The sequence below is a fragment of the Triturus cristatus genome, chromosome 5_2 (genome assembly GCF_964204655.1).
Source record: "Triturus cristatus chromosome 5_2, aTriCri1.1, whole genome shotgun sequence".
Lineage (NCBI taxonomy): Eukaryota > Metazoa > Chordata > Amphibia > Caudata > Salamandridae > Triturus > Triturus cristatus.
In genome coordinates this window covers 474,877,691-474,892,204 of record NC_140588.1, presented here as the reverse complement: position 1 = coordinate 474,892,204, position 14,514 = coordinate 474,877,691, and the positions used below count along the sequence as shown (strand labels likewise).

The following is a 14,514-nucleotide window of genomic DNA, read 5'->3' as shown; positions in this document are numbered from 1 at the left end:
TATGAAATTATACAACCCTGCTTTGCGCATTTTTTCTGAAGTGTTGCATGCTCCTGCGATAAGTGTAAAAACCTAATTTTTGTTGTTGTTGGAATTTGGTATCCAGTTCTTTGATTGTGTTTGTCAGCAGTTTATTTTCAGCAGAGATGTATACATTTGTGCTTAATTGAATTTAATAATTGTATGTAGATATGAATGTTGTTGTAAGTCAATGGCTTTATTCCATAGGTGAACGGAGGGATTGCAAAGAGCTTGGAAAGCGAAGTCCTCCACTACAGCTACTACTATTCGTTTTTTGATATTTTTGTAAGTATCCTTTGATTCACAGGCTGTAAAGACGTTTTTGTGCACGCACTGATGTGCAATGGCTATATATGTCTATGCCTAGGAGCTTTGAGTCCATATATTTATATTACATTTGGATTGTCACTTTAGTGCGACTGCAATTTGTTTAAGTTGAAAATCTAATATGTTGTATGTCACTTTTTAAAGTTACTTTTCTTGCATATTTATCAAAATCCAACTTCACCATTGAATTAGATTTTAATATTAAAACTTTGATTGAATTTAACATTTCCTAGCTACTTTGAAGGAAAGTTATAATTCTTTTAAGAACACAGAGATGAGGCTTATGCGTAACTCTTTTATTTTATTCACTCAGCAGTCTTAACAAAACATATTTTATTCAAAGACTACAAATCCCATGAGTCTTTGCAACAATAGAGTAAGTCCCATATATCCAACATCAAGGAAAAGCACTTCCTTGCACTTCCTCTTTCTTTGAGCGAAACATCTTGAACTCAGTTTTATTTCAGAATTCTTGCTTCTGATCTGATCCTAAGGAAAAACAAGATACAGAGGTTAAATTCCCAAAACCATCAACCATGTCTCAAACCAGTCATTAATATCGGCAAACATTGGCAGAAATTAAGATATCCATTAAGTCGAAAAGCTTACTGCGAATCATAGCAATAGGCATACTTCAGAACAAAAACATTGTAGGAGAACCTTTGTCAAACCCTTGCGGTGGACAACACTGATAAACATACTTATCCAACACCGAAGGCTTCTTAGGATACAGGGACAGTATTAGAGTGTACCCAGTTGGGAGGGATGATCCTCGCCTTAATAGAATTGAAACTTTCCTTCACGATAGCTAGAAAAGTTTATATTCTGTGTCAGCACCGGAGGCTCAGATTATGCCAGTTTAAAGCTGGTTGATAACCAATGATGCCATGCCAGAGATCGGTTTTAAATAAAATGTCATAAAAATAGATTTGGCAGACCAATTAGTGGCTCTGAGAATATCCTCCAAGCAGGTCCCCAGGGAGAAGGCCTTATTTATTTTATTTATTTTACAGATTTGTAGAGCGCATGGCTGCCCATAGGCGTCCCAGCGCTGACAGACAAAAACCTAGTGAGAGATGTTTTTATGGGAACAGCCATGTTTTGAGTGCTCTACGAAATGAAAAAAGGTTAGGTTGGGCTCTGAGGTTAGGGGGGAGCGAGTTCCAAAGTTTGGCAGCGTTGAGGGAGAACAGTCGGCCGCCTGAGCGGGCTTTTCTGATCCTGGGGATTGAGGCTAGGTTACAGTTGGAGGAGCGGAGAGTTCTAGAGGTGGTGTGGGGTGAAATGAGATTTTGGAGTATGGGAGGGGCCTTGCCGTGCATAATCTTGTGGGTCGTGCAGAGAGCCTTGAATTGAATTCTCTCTTGGATGGGGAGCCAGTGAAGGGCCTTCAAAGATGGTTTGGCGGAGCAGCGGCGATGGGTACCTGTAAGAATGCGGGCTGCCGCATTCTGGGCCGTTTGGAGTTTTGCTAGAACTTTTTTGGGGGCCCCTAGGTATAGGGCATTGCCATAGTCCAAACGAGATAGTACAAGGCCGTGGATAAGGAGTTTACGGGATTGAGTCGGAAGCAGGGGTAGAATTTTTCTTGCCGATCTTAGAAGACCGTGGCAGGTTCCAGCAGTTTTCCGTGCTTGGGCTGAGAAGTTAAGTTCTTCATCTAACCAGATGTCCAAGCTCTTAATTTCTGGTTTAGACGCAGGGGGGAGGCCCATGGCTGACGGCCATATGGAGGTGGAGCTGTATAAAGATTTGTTGCCTAAAAACATGATCTCAGTTTTTTCGTTATTCAGCTTGAGGTGGGAGCTACTCATCCATTTTGTTATTTCGATCAAGCAAGTGTGCAGGTTGGGAATGGAGAGGTCTTGCTGGTTAAGGGAGACCACAAGTTGAGTGTCGTCGGCATATGTCAGGAGTTTGATGCCATATGGGGCGACGACCTTCTCGAGGGGGGACATATAAACATTAAAAAGGGTTGGGCTCAGAGACGAGCCCTGTGGTACCCCGCAGTTGATGGCTGTAGGTCTGGACGTGAAGGTGCCCTCTGTCACCTGAAAGAGTCGGTTTTTGAGGAAGGATTCTAACCAGGCCAGGGCCACTCCTGTGACTCCAAGGTGTTTGAGTCTTTGGATAAGGATGGAGTGGTTAACGGTGTCGAATGCGGCACTAAGATCCAGGAGGATCACTGCCACTGATCCCCCTGAGTCTATGATCTTCCTTGCCTCTTCGACTACCGCTAATATTGCTGTCTCGGTGCTCTGGCCTGGCCTGAATCCTGTTTGGGAGGGTTCCAATAGTTTGTTGGACTCGAGGTATTGGGAGAGATTTAGGTTAACATGTTTCTCAGCTATTTTGCTGACACCTGGAAGTAAGGAAATTGGCCTGTAATTGCCAAGTTCTAGTGGATCAAGGTGGGGTTTTTTGAGCAATGCTCTCACCATAGCTCTTTTCCAGCTGGGGGGAACAGTGCCTAGAGAAAGTGAGTCGTTGATGAGTTGTGTCAGCTTAGGTAGAATAGTGGGTCCGACTAGTTTCAGGATATTCAACGGAGCAGGGTCGGAGGGGCTGCCACTTTTAATAGAACTGAGTATGCGGAGAGTGATGTCAGTTGTGAGCGGAGTGAATGCTGACAGCTGATTGTTGGGTGGGTTGACGTCAGAGGGGGCACTGAGGGCATTGAAAGAGGTAGGGGGGAGTGAATTAATGATTTTAGTAATTTTGGAATTAAAAAATTCTGCAAGTTCGTTGCAGCGGGTGACTGAAGGTTCCACCAGAGAGGGAGGATCTGGTGTTTTGAGTAGTTTCTTCGCTATTTGATAAGTTTCCCGGGCTGAGTTGTGAGAAGATTTAATTTTCTCCTCGAAGTGGTTAATTTGTGCAACTTTGATTGCTTTTTTGTAGGTGAGAAGAGTAGTTTTATATTTGGTTTTAGTGGTATGGTCAAATTTTTTCCTCCATTCTCTTTCAGATCTTTTGCAGGCTTTTTTTAGTAGTCGCAATTCATCAGTGAACCAGGGGGAGGTGGGTGTGTTCCGTGGATTACAGGAAATTTTTTGGGGGAGAGTTTTGTCTAGGGAGTTGGCAATCCAAGCTGAGAATTCTGCATCAGCGCTGATGAGGTTGTTGTTGGGTGCAGGAGGGGAGCTCTCTAGGTGGTGTTTCCAGGTTTCTACATTAAGTTTAGACCAAGATCGTGAGGGTTTGCTGGGAGGGGCGGTAGTGCGAGGGGCGCGGGTGATCTGCCAATATAGAGGAACGAGGTCCTGGTCAGACCAGGGGACTGGAATAGGATCACGAATAGTGAGGTCGTGAATGTTGGTGAATACTGGGTCCAACAAATGTCCCAAGGTGTGAGTGGGTAGATGGCCCAGTAGTTTCAATTGGAGGGTTTCAAGGTCTGCTGTCAAGTCGGCGGTCTGTTTGACTTCCTTTTTATCGAAATGGATGTTTAGGTCGCCCAGGATCAAGCATGAGGAGTTGGTTGCGGTCAGGGTGTACGAGTGTTCCGTTAAGGATTCGCAGAACTGACCTAATGGTCCTGGGGGGCGATAAATAAGGAAGCCTGAGATGGATTGCCAAGGGGAGACCTGAATAGCATACATGACGTTTTCGCAGTCAGCAAGTGGGCTGCCTTGGAGACGGCATGATAGCTGTTCTTTATGAATTATGGCAATGCCACCGCCTCTTCCTTTAGATCGGTCTATACGCTGTATGAGGAAACCCTGGGGAAGGGAGTTGACAATGTCAGGATCTGAGTCCGGTCCCAGCCATGTTTCGGTTAGGAAGAGCACTTCTAGGTTGTGGTTTTCCATAGCTCCTCTAGTGGAGTGGGCCCCAAAGGAGGACATATCAATACCTGCTTCTTGCAGGCCCCATCTCATCCAACAGGCAATAGTCGCATGCGGAACCGGCTTGAAAGGCTTATTGACGGAAATAAATAGTTGAATCATCACAGTCAGCTTATATTTCTCGGTCATAGTTTCATATGCTCTCAGGCACTGGGCCACACACAGTTTTGCATGAAAAGGGAAAGCAGGGTAATGAACCACCCTAGTATTGGTTTTAGTGCGTCCTGAAACAGTGAATGACGGAGTAAATATATGTGTTGAAATATGTAGGGCACGAAGTTCAGAAACTCTTTGATCAGAAATGAGGCATAACAGGATTGCTAACGTGCCTGTTAATTCCTTATGGGACAAATATTGATTATCCTGCCATGAGTGCAGCATTCTGAGTACTACCATAACATCCCAGTGGGGGCATGAAGAGGCATATTACCCTCAAATTGCAGCTCTGCTTGCATTTATAGTGTGATATGCCAACCCCTTGTCCACCAACTCAGACAAGAAATTGACGATATGCACTACATGTGCCCCCCACAGGATCAAGATCCCTTCTTATATACCAGCGTGACCATCTCCTCCATGCTGAACCGTATCTCTTGACAGTAGAATCTGCCCATGCTCTTCTGATGAGGGAGGCAGCGGTGTCGAAAGGCCCGGGACTTCTCAACGTCCCCTGTAATCTTCCAGCCCATCAGTAGAAGAGTTCCGTCCTGAACCAGTTGGTGCAAGTTGCCATGAGGATCCGTCAGTAGATGAGGAGTCAAGGGAAGTGGGATTGGAAAATCCATAGAAAGTTCCAGAAGAACGGGATGATATACTTGTGATTTCCAAACCGGTGTCACCCGGATCACTTCTGCCTTCTGTCGCTTAACCAACGCTGTGAGTCTGGCTATCATTGAAAGTTGAGGAAACGCATACCCCCGAAACAGGCGCCAATCTTGAAGTAAGGCTGTACCACTCAAATTGTAAAAATCGTCTGTGGGGAGGAAAAATCAGCATGGTGAGGTAGGGGTCCTTTATATCGAGCTGTACCAACCAGTCACTGGGCTACAGAATATCTTGTAGGAGGTGAATGCCCTCCATTTTGAAATGGAGATACGCCACACATCGATTGAAATCTTTAAAATGTATGCCTGGTCTGAAACCTTTGTCTCACTTCTACAGTAGGAAAGTTTTGCTATGGAACCCCCTGGGATGGAGGACAGAATGTGTTAATGCCCTTTTTTCCAGACGCTCTCTCGCTACTTGTTTACAACCCGCGTCACTTCCTGTGAAAACACCAAGGGACTGGGACGGAAGTGTACGAGGCATACTGTAGAACTCTGTGTGAAAGCCCCTCACGGTTTGAAGCACCCACGTGTCCCATGTTATAGATGCCCAATTTTGACTGAGCCATTGTAGCCCCCCTCCCAGTAGGGAAGAAGGGATATCGCTTACCCATGGCACCTCCTAGCGGATTGCTGGCTCCTTAGAAGGCTCCTTTGCCGCCACGACCTCTGCCACGACCTCTTGATGGGTAGAACCCTCCAAATTTATTGTGGTCTTGGTCTTGCTTCTGGATAAAGCGCCTTGTTTGAAAGTTTATGGGGGTTGGAGTTATACGCTAGGCCAGAGGAGCAACCCCTACCTCTTCCATCTCCTCCAAAAACCTGTTGGTTGAAGACCTACTTGATGGACTGCTGACCCTTGTCCAGGGATGAGAAGGTATTGACGAAGTGTGATAGCTCCTTAATGAAGGGTTCTTCTAAAAGACCTCTATTCGCCACCAGACCGGCCTCTGTGGTGGCCAACTCACCCAACCTGGGTTTTAGGTTGATCAGTGAGGAGCGTCTGCATTCCGTCGATAAGACACAGTTGGCATTGCCTAAAAACATAAAGCCTGTTGTGCCCAACTTGACAATATAGTGGGGTCAATCATATGTTATGTTATGTTAGTTTATTTTTATATAGCGCTAAATCACCGACAGGTCTCTAAGCGCTTTTAGAGAGAGAGAGAGGCCAAGGGCCAGATGGAGGTAACATAAACAGCAGCGGAGGGGAAGGGATAGTTAAACAGTGTTCAAGGCCTCCTTAAAAAGGACAGTATTGAATTGTTTCCTGAAGGGGAGGAGTGCAGGTTCTCTGCAAAGGTGATCCGGCAACTGATTCCAAAGTTGTGGAGTAGGACAGAGAAAGCTCTACCCCCTTTGGATATGGTTTTGTAACGTGGGGTGGACAGGCGGCAGGCCTGTGATGACCGCAATGTACGGCCCGGAACATAGTTCTTGAGGCGGTCTTTAATATAGGTTGTGGCATTTCCATAAATTGCCTTATGGGCAATGCAGAGACCCTTAAACTTCGCTCTCTGTTTAATGGGGAGCCAGTGCAGCTTGCATGGAAAAGGGGTAGCATGAGCACGTCTGGGGAGCCTAAATATCATCCTGGCTGCGTCGTTCAGTACCGCCTGTAACTTGTGGATGAGGCTCTGGGGGAGGCCGATGTAAAGGGCATTCCCGTAGTCCAGTCTGGAGACAATTGTGGCTGACACTATCGTCTGTATTGAAGTTGTTGAGAGGATGGGGACAAGTTTCCGTACCTGTCTCATGAGCCCTATACAGGTTCCAACCACTGTGGTGACTTGATTGACCATGGAGAGGTTAGTCTATTTTATGTCCAGACTTTTCACGACTGGTACTGGTGTGGGGGTCTCACCCAGATCTTGGGGCCAGAAAAAATCATTCCAGGGGTTATATTTTGTGAGGATGACAAGGACTTCAGTTTTGTCAGGGTTAACTTTTAGTGAGTTTGTTGTCATCTAATTTACTATAAATCTAAGGATGCTTTGCGCCAGCTCCTGAGTGTGGGTATAATTGTCGATCCGAAGGATGAGTTGAGTGTCATCTGCGTAATTGAAGATTCGGCAGTCCATACGGGCTAGGTGCGCCACCAGGGGCTGTAGGTATATGTTGAAGAGGAGCGGGGACAGTGCGGAGCCCTGGGGAACTCCGCAAGTGAGGGTGCCCCTGTCCGATACCTGCTTTACTCCTTGGCATCTTAAGCCATATCAAACATTTTGGTACATGGCCCCAAGCCATATGCGACCTTATCCTGACAGGATCGCCAGGAACTGTCCAGGTCCTTCTTAGGGACTTTCGCAAATTTTGTAATGAACGTTCCAATTCTGGTGTCTCTATCTTGGGTACTTGCCATCTTATTGGCCAAGGAGGGTCTAGGGCACCCAGCCATCAGACACCTCCAGACCTCCTAGTCCATGGGCTTCCTAATGTGGCTGGACACATAGTGTGCCGCTTTAGACGCTGGAACCCAGTCCACAGAGCGGGGATGATAAATATCCAATGGGTTTAACATAGCCATCATCCATGCGAAGTCCTGTTCACCTATTTCCTCCAGCCTGGCCCTTCCGTTTGCCACGGTCTGTTCGGACCTGGTTCTTTGCCCAAGTCCACATCAGGGGTATCTAAACCTTCCCGGTATTATCATCTGTTACATGGTGGGAGCAGGAATCGTAGTCAGGGATATATCCAGGCTGGGAATCATCTGTGCCTCAAGAGCATCCAGGCCCCTTTTCAGGAAAGCCTAGCGAAGCCTCTTAAAGACATCAGAGGATGTAAAGGAATCCATAACATTGGCGTTCGGTCTGTTCTCCTTTTTACCCTTTAAGGCCATATGATTGCTATTAGGTGGCTCAAGCCTCAGGCCTTCCCCAGCCGCTGGTAATAAACTGCGTCTCGCTGTGAGTTCAATGATTCGGGTTCCAGAGCCAAAGACACCACCCTCTCCAGGAATGCGTATATGTCATCCACGAGCTCCTCATGAATAGGCAGACTGGTCTACTCCTCCTTGACAGACTCCCAGTATTCAGTAAAAAACATCTGCCATGGTTGATCTGGTGAAGTTAGAGGTAAATAGTCAGGAATACTGAGGAAAAACGATGTAAAACACTCTTTGAATAAAATATGTTTTGTTAAGGTTACTGAGTTAATACAATGAGCATAATTTGAGCCTCCGGTCCTGACATGGAGTCAGTGCTGTACCTTATACCAAACCCAATTAAGCAAAAACAGTATTTTATGACTTTTTTTGCACTTCAGTCACATAGCAACAGCTTCTGCCATAAACTTTGAAAATATCCAGTGGCCCCAAGACCTGCATAGGGGTGATTTATTTCATGTTTAAAATTAGGATTCATTTGTGTAAAAAAAGGTTACGTTGACAGGTTTGGCCACAGGTTTAAAAGGTGCAGCTTTCCCCCTACACATGAAATGAAATGAAATGAAATACCAGCATTTGTAAAGCGCACAGCTACCTCCGGAGAGGTGTCCCAGGGCTGGGGGCCGTCGGAAAGCTGAACCGAGCTATTGCCCAGAGTCACATGGTGCTGGGCTAACCTGCTGCCGGCACCGGGTATCAAACCATGAACCCCGTGGTCTGGAGTCAGGCACCCTGGCCGCTGCGCCATACCTCTTCCCTACATGTAGGGCTAAAGCCATGTATGTTTTCCTTCTCTGCCTAGTGAATGGCATAGTAGATGCTGCAGTACATGGATGACATGTAACTGCCTATGCCATTGGTTTATTTACCTGCACCATATAGTTTGGACTTACTGGAAAGTTAATTATGCCCATGGGAAATTAGTCAATTTTACCATGTTTTAAGGATCAGAGCACATACACTGGGAACTAGACAGCAGTATCCCAGTGCAGAGATTTAAAAAAACAGCAACATTAGTCCTCAAAAAATGGGGGTGACCATGCCAAAAGGTGCACTGTCTCACATTCTACAAACCATTTATGTTTTGAAGAAGCTCTTTAGCTCAGCTTGTAAATGAGGGGCTCTCAAAAGGATGTGATTTAGGCTGCTGTCCTTATAATTTCATTACATTATGACTACCTATAGCACTCATAAATAATACATTATGTATTTTTCATTATGAATTTAGTGTGGTGTAAGTCTCCTAAAAGAAATGGAGCAGATAACTATGGGACAAGGACAAGTGAGGTCAAGTAGGTATTGCTTACAAATGGGGTGGTTCTCTTTCTTGCTGTCCATGTGGGGTAAGCAATTAAAGTGGTTTCTTCGGAATTAGGACAATATTTTTATTGCCAGTGAAACTTTGCAGACAGAAGCTCTTAACTTCATCTGACAGCAACTGCCCTTCATAGATCAAGGTAGAAGGGGCTATCACAAAGCACTTATCTGTGTATTTTGAATTCCAGTTCTGTAGCATGTCTTGCATACATCACGCGTTTTCCCTTTATTCAGAAAGAAAAACATAATTGCACTTAACTACTTAAAATATAGATAGAGTAGCAAAGGTTGAAAACAAAAGCAAAATCACGTAATAATAAACCTGTGACATAACTATAAGAATATAAAGGCTGAGAAGATTACCTGGCATAGGCTTCATATTTCTTTAATGTTTGTTTTTCCTCCAGATGTTCTCCTTTGTATCAGCTCTTCCTTAGTTTCTTCTTCCTTTACCCAGAACACATCAATTATTCGCCCTTCTCTATCATGATCTCCTTATCTCACCTTCACCACTCTCCTTTTATTCCACATAGACCCTTCCTCCATTGTCACTTGACTTCAGTGCATCTTTATGACCATCTTAGATTTAAAGTATGCAGATGTTCCTTATTGTACCCATCAAGGATTCTTTTTTTCAACTGTTTCTACTTATTTTATATTCTACCATTTCACAATTTATTTACCATCAAGTACTTCTTTAATGGCAAATGATTTTCTCTATTACATTCTACCATACCCAATCCATTTACTTTTTTTACTCTCTCTGCTTCTTTTCAACATCTTCCATTGTTTCAAACAACCATATTATATGGATTTTCCTTGTCCATCTACAATTTGGTTCTTGCTTTCTCCCTTTACTTAACATCATTCCACACTTTCACTATAATACAGAATTATCAAAACTCTACAGACTTGGTGAAGTACTTGGCTTGCATGCCACAATATGGTGCAACACGTGCTGGCTAGATGAATACTTTTTCACCCCTCTACTGTAAATCAGTGAGGAACCCCCCACCAAGAAAAAAATCATTGTATATTTTGATGGAATGTGTGATTTACTGTTCAATCCCAGTTATATGTATTAGTGAAGCCTTATCTGACCGGATCACCCAGGTCTATAATACAACTATTTTCCTTCACTGTCACTCTTTAAAAGAAAATGGTGTTTAACGTAGGTCTATCCAACGCTGACTTGTACTGTAAGGCCCGATTAACAAAATAAGTATTAAATCCTAGAATGTATTGCATATGTGTTCCCTTCCTCCTCCTACCGTCTAAAAATAAAGATGGAGGATGCGGCATTCCAACTTTTGGTAGCTTTTACATCTGGATCTAGGAGATGTAAGTAAAAATGTACAGGAATATGCGGGAAATATATTACAAATGTTTGTGAATGCCCCAGAAGTTATGACTGTTTTAGTTTTCACCTCATTTGCATTTCTCTTCTTTACATCACTGTGAATCTTCTGCGGTCACTCATATTTACACACGCCGGTGGCAATTACAAATTCTGAAGGTCCACATACTGTGAGAAACGTCTGCACGTGTCACCTCAGAATGCTCTATTGGGAGCTATGCATAAAGAAGTCACTCGCATGGAAAACGTTTTTTAGTTGGGCTGTGCATGTTTTTGCTACATGGGCCCTGATTAATAGTTGGTGGAGTGGCATCCATTAGTGGTATACCACTCTGTCTGATCACAGCTAGTATTCTCACACCAGCGTCTGGATTTTGTAGGAGCAACAGTTCGATTTTATCGACAACAAAGTCCAGTAGATAAAATTGCATGAAGTTTGGGCAGTGCCAGTAGGCACAAGTGCAGTTTGACCGCTGCTCATCCCATCTTACAACCCCTCTGCCTGGCACTAGTCTCCCCGGTCCTCTAACACCCTCAACACCGCCCTCCCCTGCATAGCTTCCCCGCTTCCATATGCCACCTGCTCAGATCAGGTGGTTAATGACCCTGGGTTAACCTTACAATGCAAATATCACTATGCTTGACATACTGGGTGAACTTCTAGTCACTCCTATGGCCTGTGTTGTAGGGCTATCAGATTTGGAGTTGTTCCTGCTGTGACAGACTGCTTTATGGAGGAAGGGCAAGGCAGAAGAGTGGGCACTTCAAAAGGAAGCTGACCCCCAGCATAAACTTCAAAGACTCAGACCCTAAATCACATGGTTCTATCTTACCCGTTTTAGACTAGGCTTGGTCCATTTCTTAGTAGCGCACCCACAACAGGGATCACGGTTCTGCAGTTTACCACCCTGTCCCTGTGATGGCATCTCAGAACAAACACTGGCCCACTTCCTGGTCTTTTGTGGCTTTCATTTCCAACCTAGAAGGCCCTTTCTATGACCCATCTTGCAGTCCGAACTCACAATACTTGTTTGTCTCACCTTTTATGCCTAGAGTCAGAATAGGCTGTCTTGCTATCATTAGTTTTATCTGTGGGGCCTTAAAAATCAGGAAATCTCTGAGCTCAAATATTTTTTTGTTAAATGCATAATTTTAATCTTATATGAACATCGCACTTGCTCTTTGAACATTGACTATTTTAACTTTATAATACCTTTTATGACTGATTCTTATTCCTGAGGGCTTTTACTCGGTGCTGTCCTTTTTTTTTTCTTAACAAATGTTTGCCCATGCGGCAGGTTTTTATTATTATGGATTTATATAGATATGAATAACTCTGATTGATATGCATATCTGATTGTTAGCCGCCAAGGCATCCTGTGCAACTTTGTGGATCCCTTATGTGTACTCTTTTACGGACAATTTGCAGGTTTTTGTTTCCTTGGTCTCGTCTTTACTGGATGGCACTTTACTGTCAGCAGATGTGTTATAACGATTGTAATTCATTCCATACATTTTGCATTGTGATCTGCAATTATCTTGTTTTAAATGTTTGTCATGTGTTCTTTTATGGTTCGTTTGAGTCAAAATAACGTTGATTGATTGACTGACTGACACAAGTGGTATCTGCAAATGAACTATAAGAATGGGAGCTCAATGCCTCCAAAATTGTCGACTATCAACCAGTCACTCTCGGGTAGTGGAAGATGGATGCAAGACTTCCACCTGGACCAGGGCTGGAGACTGAGGCCTGCCACTCTCCTAGCTGAGTGAGGGAAATCCAAGACCACCTGCCCCTGGAGCCTGGATCACCTGTGCTTGCATTCTTGCCAAGACCAGTGTGCCATGTGACGGAGAGGAGAGTGCTGCAGGGAGCATGGTACAGTGGGGATTCTGGTGTGTGGACCCCTGTAGCGAGGTATGAAGAGACGGTTGCTGCACTGATCGAGTCATCGCCCACATGCAGGTTCAAGTTGGCTACCCTATATGCCGGGGGGTCTGCTGTGAAGTTAACTGTGGTTGGCATCACTGCCATGCTGATTGGGCCGTAGCCTGTGCACAGAGTGAAGTTGGCGTTCCAGTATGTAGAAAGGGGCCGCTGTGAAGATTACTGCCTTGACGATCGAGCTGTAGCCTCTCTGGGGAGTGCAGTCATGACCCTGTGTACCGGAGAAGGCCGCAGTGAAGAGGAAGTTACTGCCATGTAAATCCGTCTGCCGCCCATGTGCGGAGTAAGGTTGATGAATCCGCATGCCAGAAGGGACCACTGGAAAGGTCGCTGTTGTCGAGAGGAGAGGCTGCTGTGGTAACCTATGCAGGCGCGTCCCCGACTGAGGATTGGAACCGGAGCAATCAACCCCCCCACCTGTGGGAAGGATCAGAGGAACTTACGGTCTCATCATAGGAAGCACCGTGGATGCCCAGGCGCTGCCCCTGCAGAGTTGCTAGTGCTACTCACCAACAGCAACCACTGCAGCTCTCTGTGACATTTGCTAGACTCCAGTTACGTTCCCCTGCAGGAGCGGGTAAGACTATCATAGGCTGCACTTGTTCTGTACCAGGGCATCAGGATTTGAAACACCCTTGACTTTTATAAGGGTTGGAGTGGGACTCATTAGACTCGGACTGGTAGTGGAGCCTAACCTGAATGTCTCCTATTGTGAATGGGGAATAGCCACTACCATTTGTGAGAGGGAAGTGGGACTCTGGGATATGCTTATGGAACACTTGAGCTCTGACCTCAGAGGCTGTCTGTATTGTTTGTGTTGCCATATTTTATTTTGTGTTTGTACATAAATATTCTTTTTTTTGTAAAAGCAAGCATTTGGCTGAACAATCAGTTATGTCTGCAATTGAACATATTTTGAGTTCTGTGGCTGTGTTTACTGTATCAATCCCGCCTCCGCACCCCCAAGAAACCTTGGACTGCTCAAAACATGCTACTTCTGAGAGTCAAGTGCTGAAGTGGTACTATATGCCCAGTTGCTTAGTTTCCAAAGTAAGCCGGGCCCAGGGGCGCCAGGAGTAAAAGGCCTCAACATCCCACGGTTGGGCCCAGTAGCTCTTCCTTGCCCAACGGCCCTTTGAACGGGCTTCTGACAGGGTTTCTACGCAGTATTTATCTTAGTTTGGCAGACTCCTGTCTGCCTCAGAGGCATCTCTGCCTTGTTTATGGTCTGGTTTCAATTGAGTGGGCCTCGTACATGGACTCTTCAGGCACATCTAATTTGATTTGCAGATTTGGCAGGAAGTGGGTAGAGCGGAATGTTCCCTTTCAGGGGTCGGTAAACAGTACCAGAAACAGAAAGCGGTCTTCTCATTGGAGGATGAATGAAGTAGGAAAGAGGCAGGGGGTGTACATTCACTGCGCATGGGGATTCTGTGCTCCAGCCTCCATATATATGAGCCAGTAGCACTTGAATGGGACTAGTAATGTTTTATGGTTCTCCAACACATCACAGTTGTGTCCAAAAGGCTCGTCTTCAACCTTCATTTTGTCAGGCATGCAGGAGACCCAAAATGGATTCCTGCGTTCACAAAGTAAAGCACAACATGCATAAACTATGCCCATTCTGCCTCACTTTAGGTAGGGAAAATACCTTTGCTTTCCTTGCTTGATATGTAATATCATTTGAAAAGAACTAGCTGCCCTTTTTAAAACATGAGAGGCTAGAAGGCAACAAGAAAACAAGCATTTGCAATGCAATAGGTCTCGAATTTGCAAGAGTTTCAGCTATTGGCATTGCAACTTCACTCAATGCCTTTTATTTATCTGTTTTGCTAATTAAAACATAAATAAAAGGAATTGTCAATAGCTCAAACTCTTGTAAATGCGAGACCTATTAAAAGAAGCGGCAATGCAATCGGTCTTGCCTTTGGGACCTTATATGTATTTAGCTATGCAGCACATTAGCCTGTGTGCTGAAACATCTACTG

The 14,514-nt window shown here is 44.8% G+C and overlaps 1 protein-coding gene across 3 annotated transcripts in view; it reads left to right on the top strand.

Annotated features, from left to right (window-relative positions):
* STARD3NL (STARD3 N-terminal like) overlaps positions 1-14,514 on the top strand; it is a 183,978-nt gene that overhangs the window by 87,908 nt on the left and 81,556 nt on the right. For all 3 annotated transcript variants that reach the window (XM_085607453.1, XM_085607456.1, XM_085607457.1), the window contains one exon: positions 229-306. In XM_085607453.1, coding sequence (XP_085463579.1) covers positions 229-306 — 78 coding nt within the window. The remainder of the gene's footprint in view (positions 1-228; positions 307-14,514) is intronic.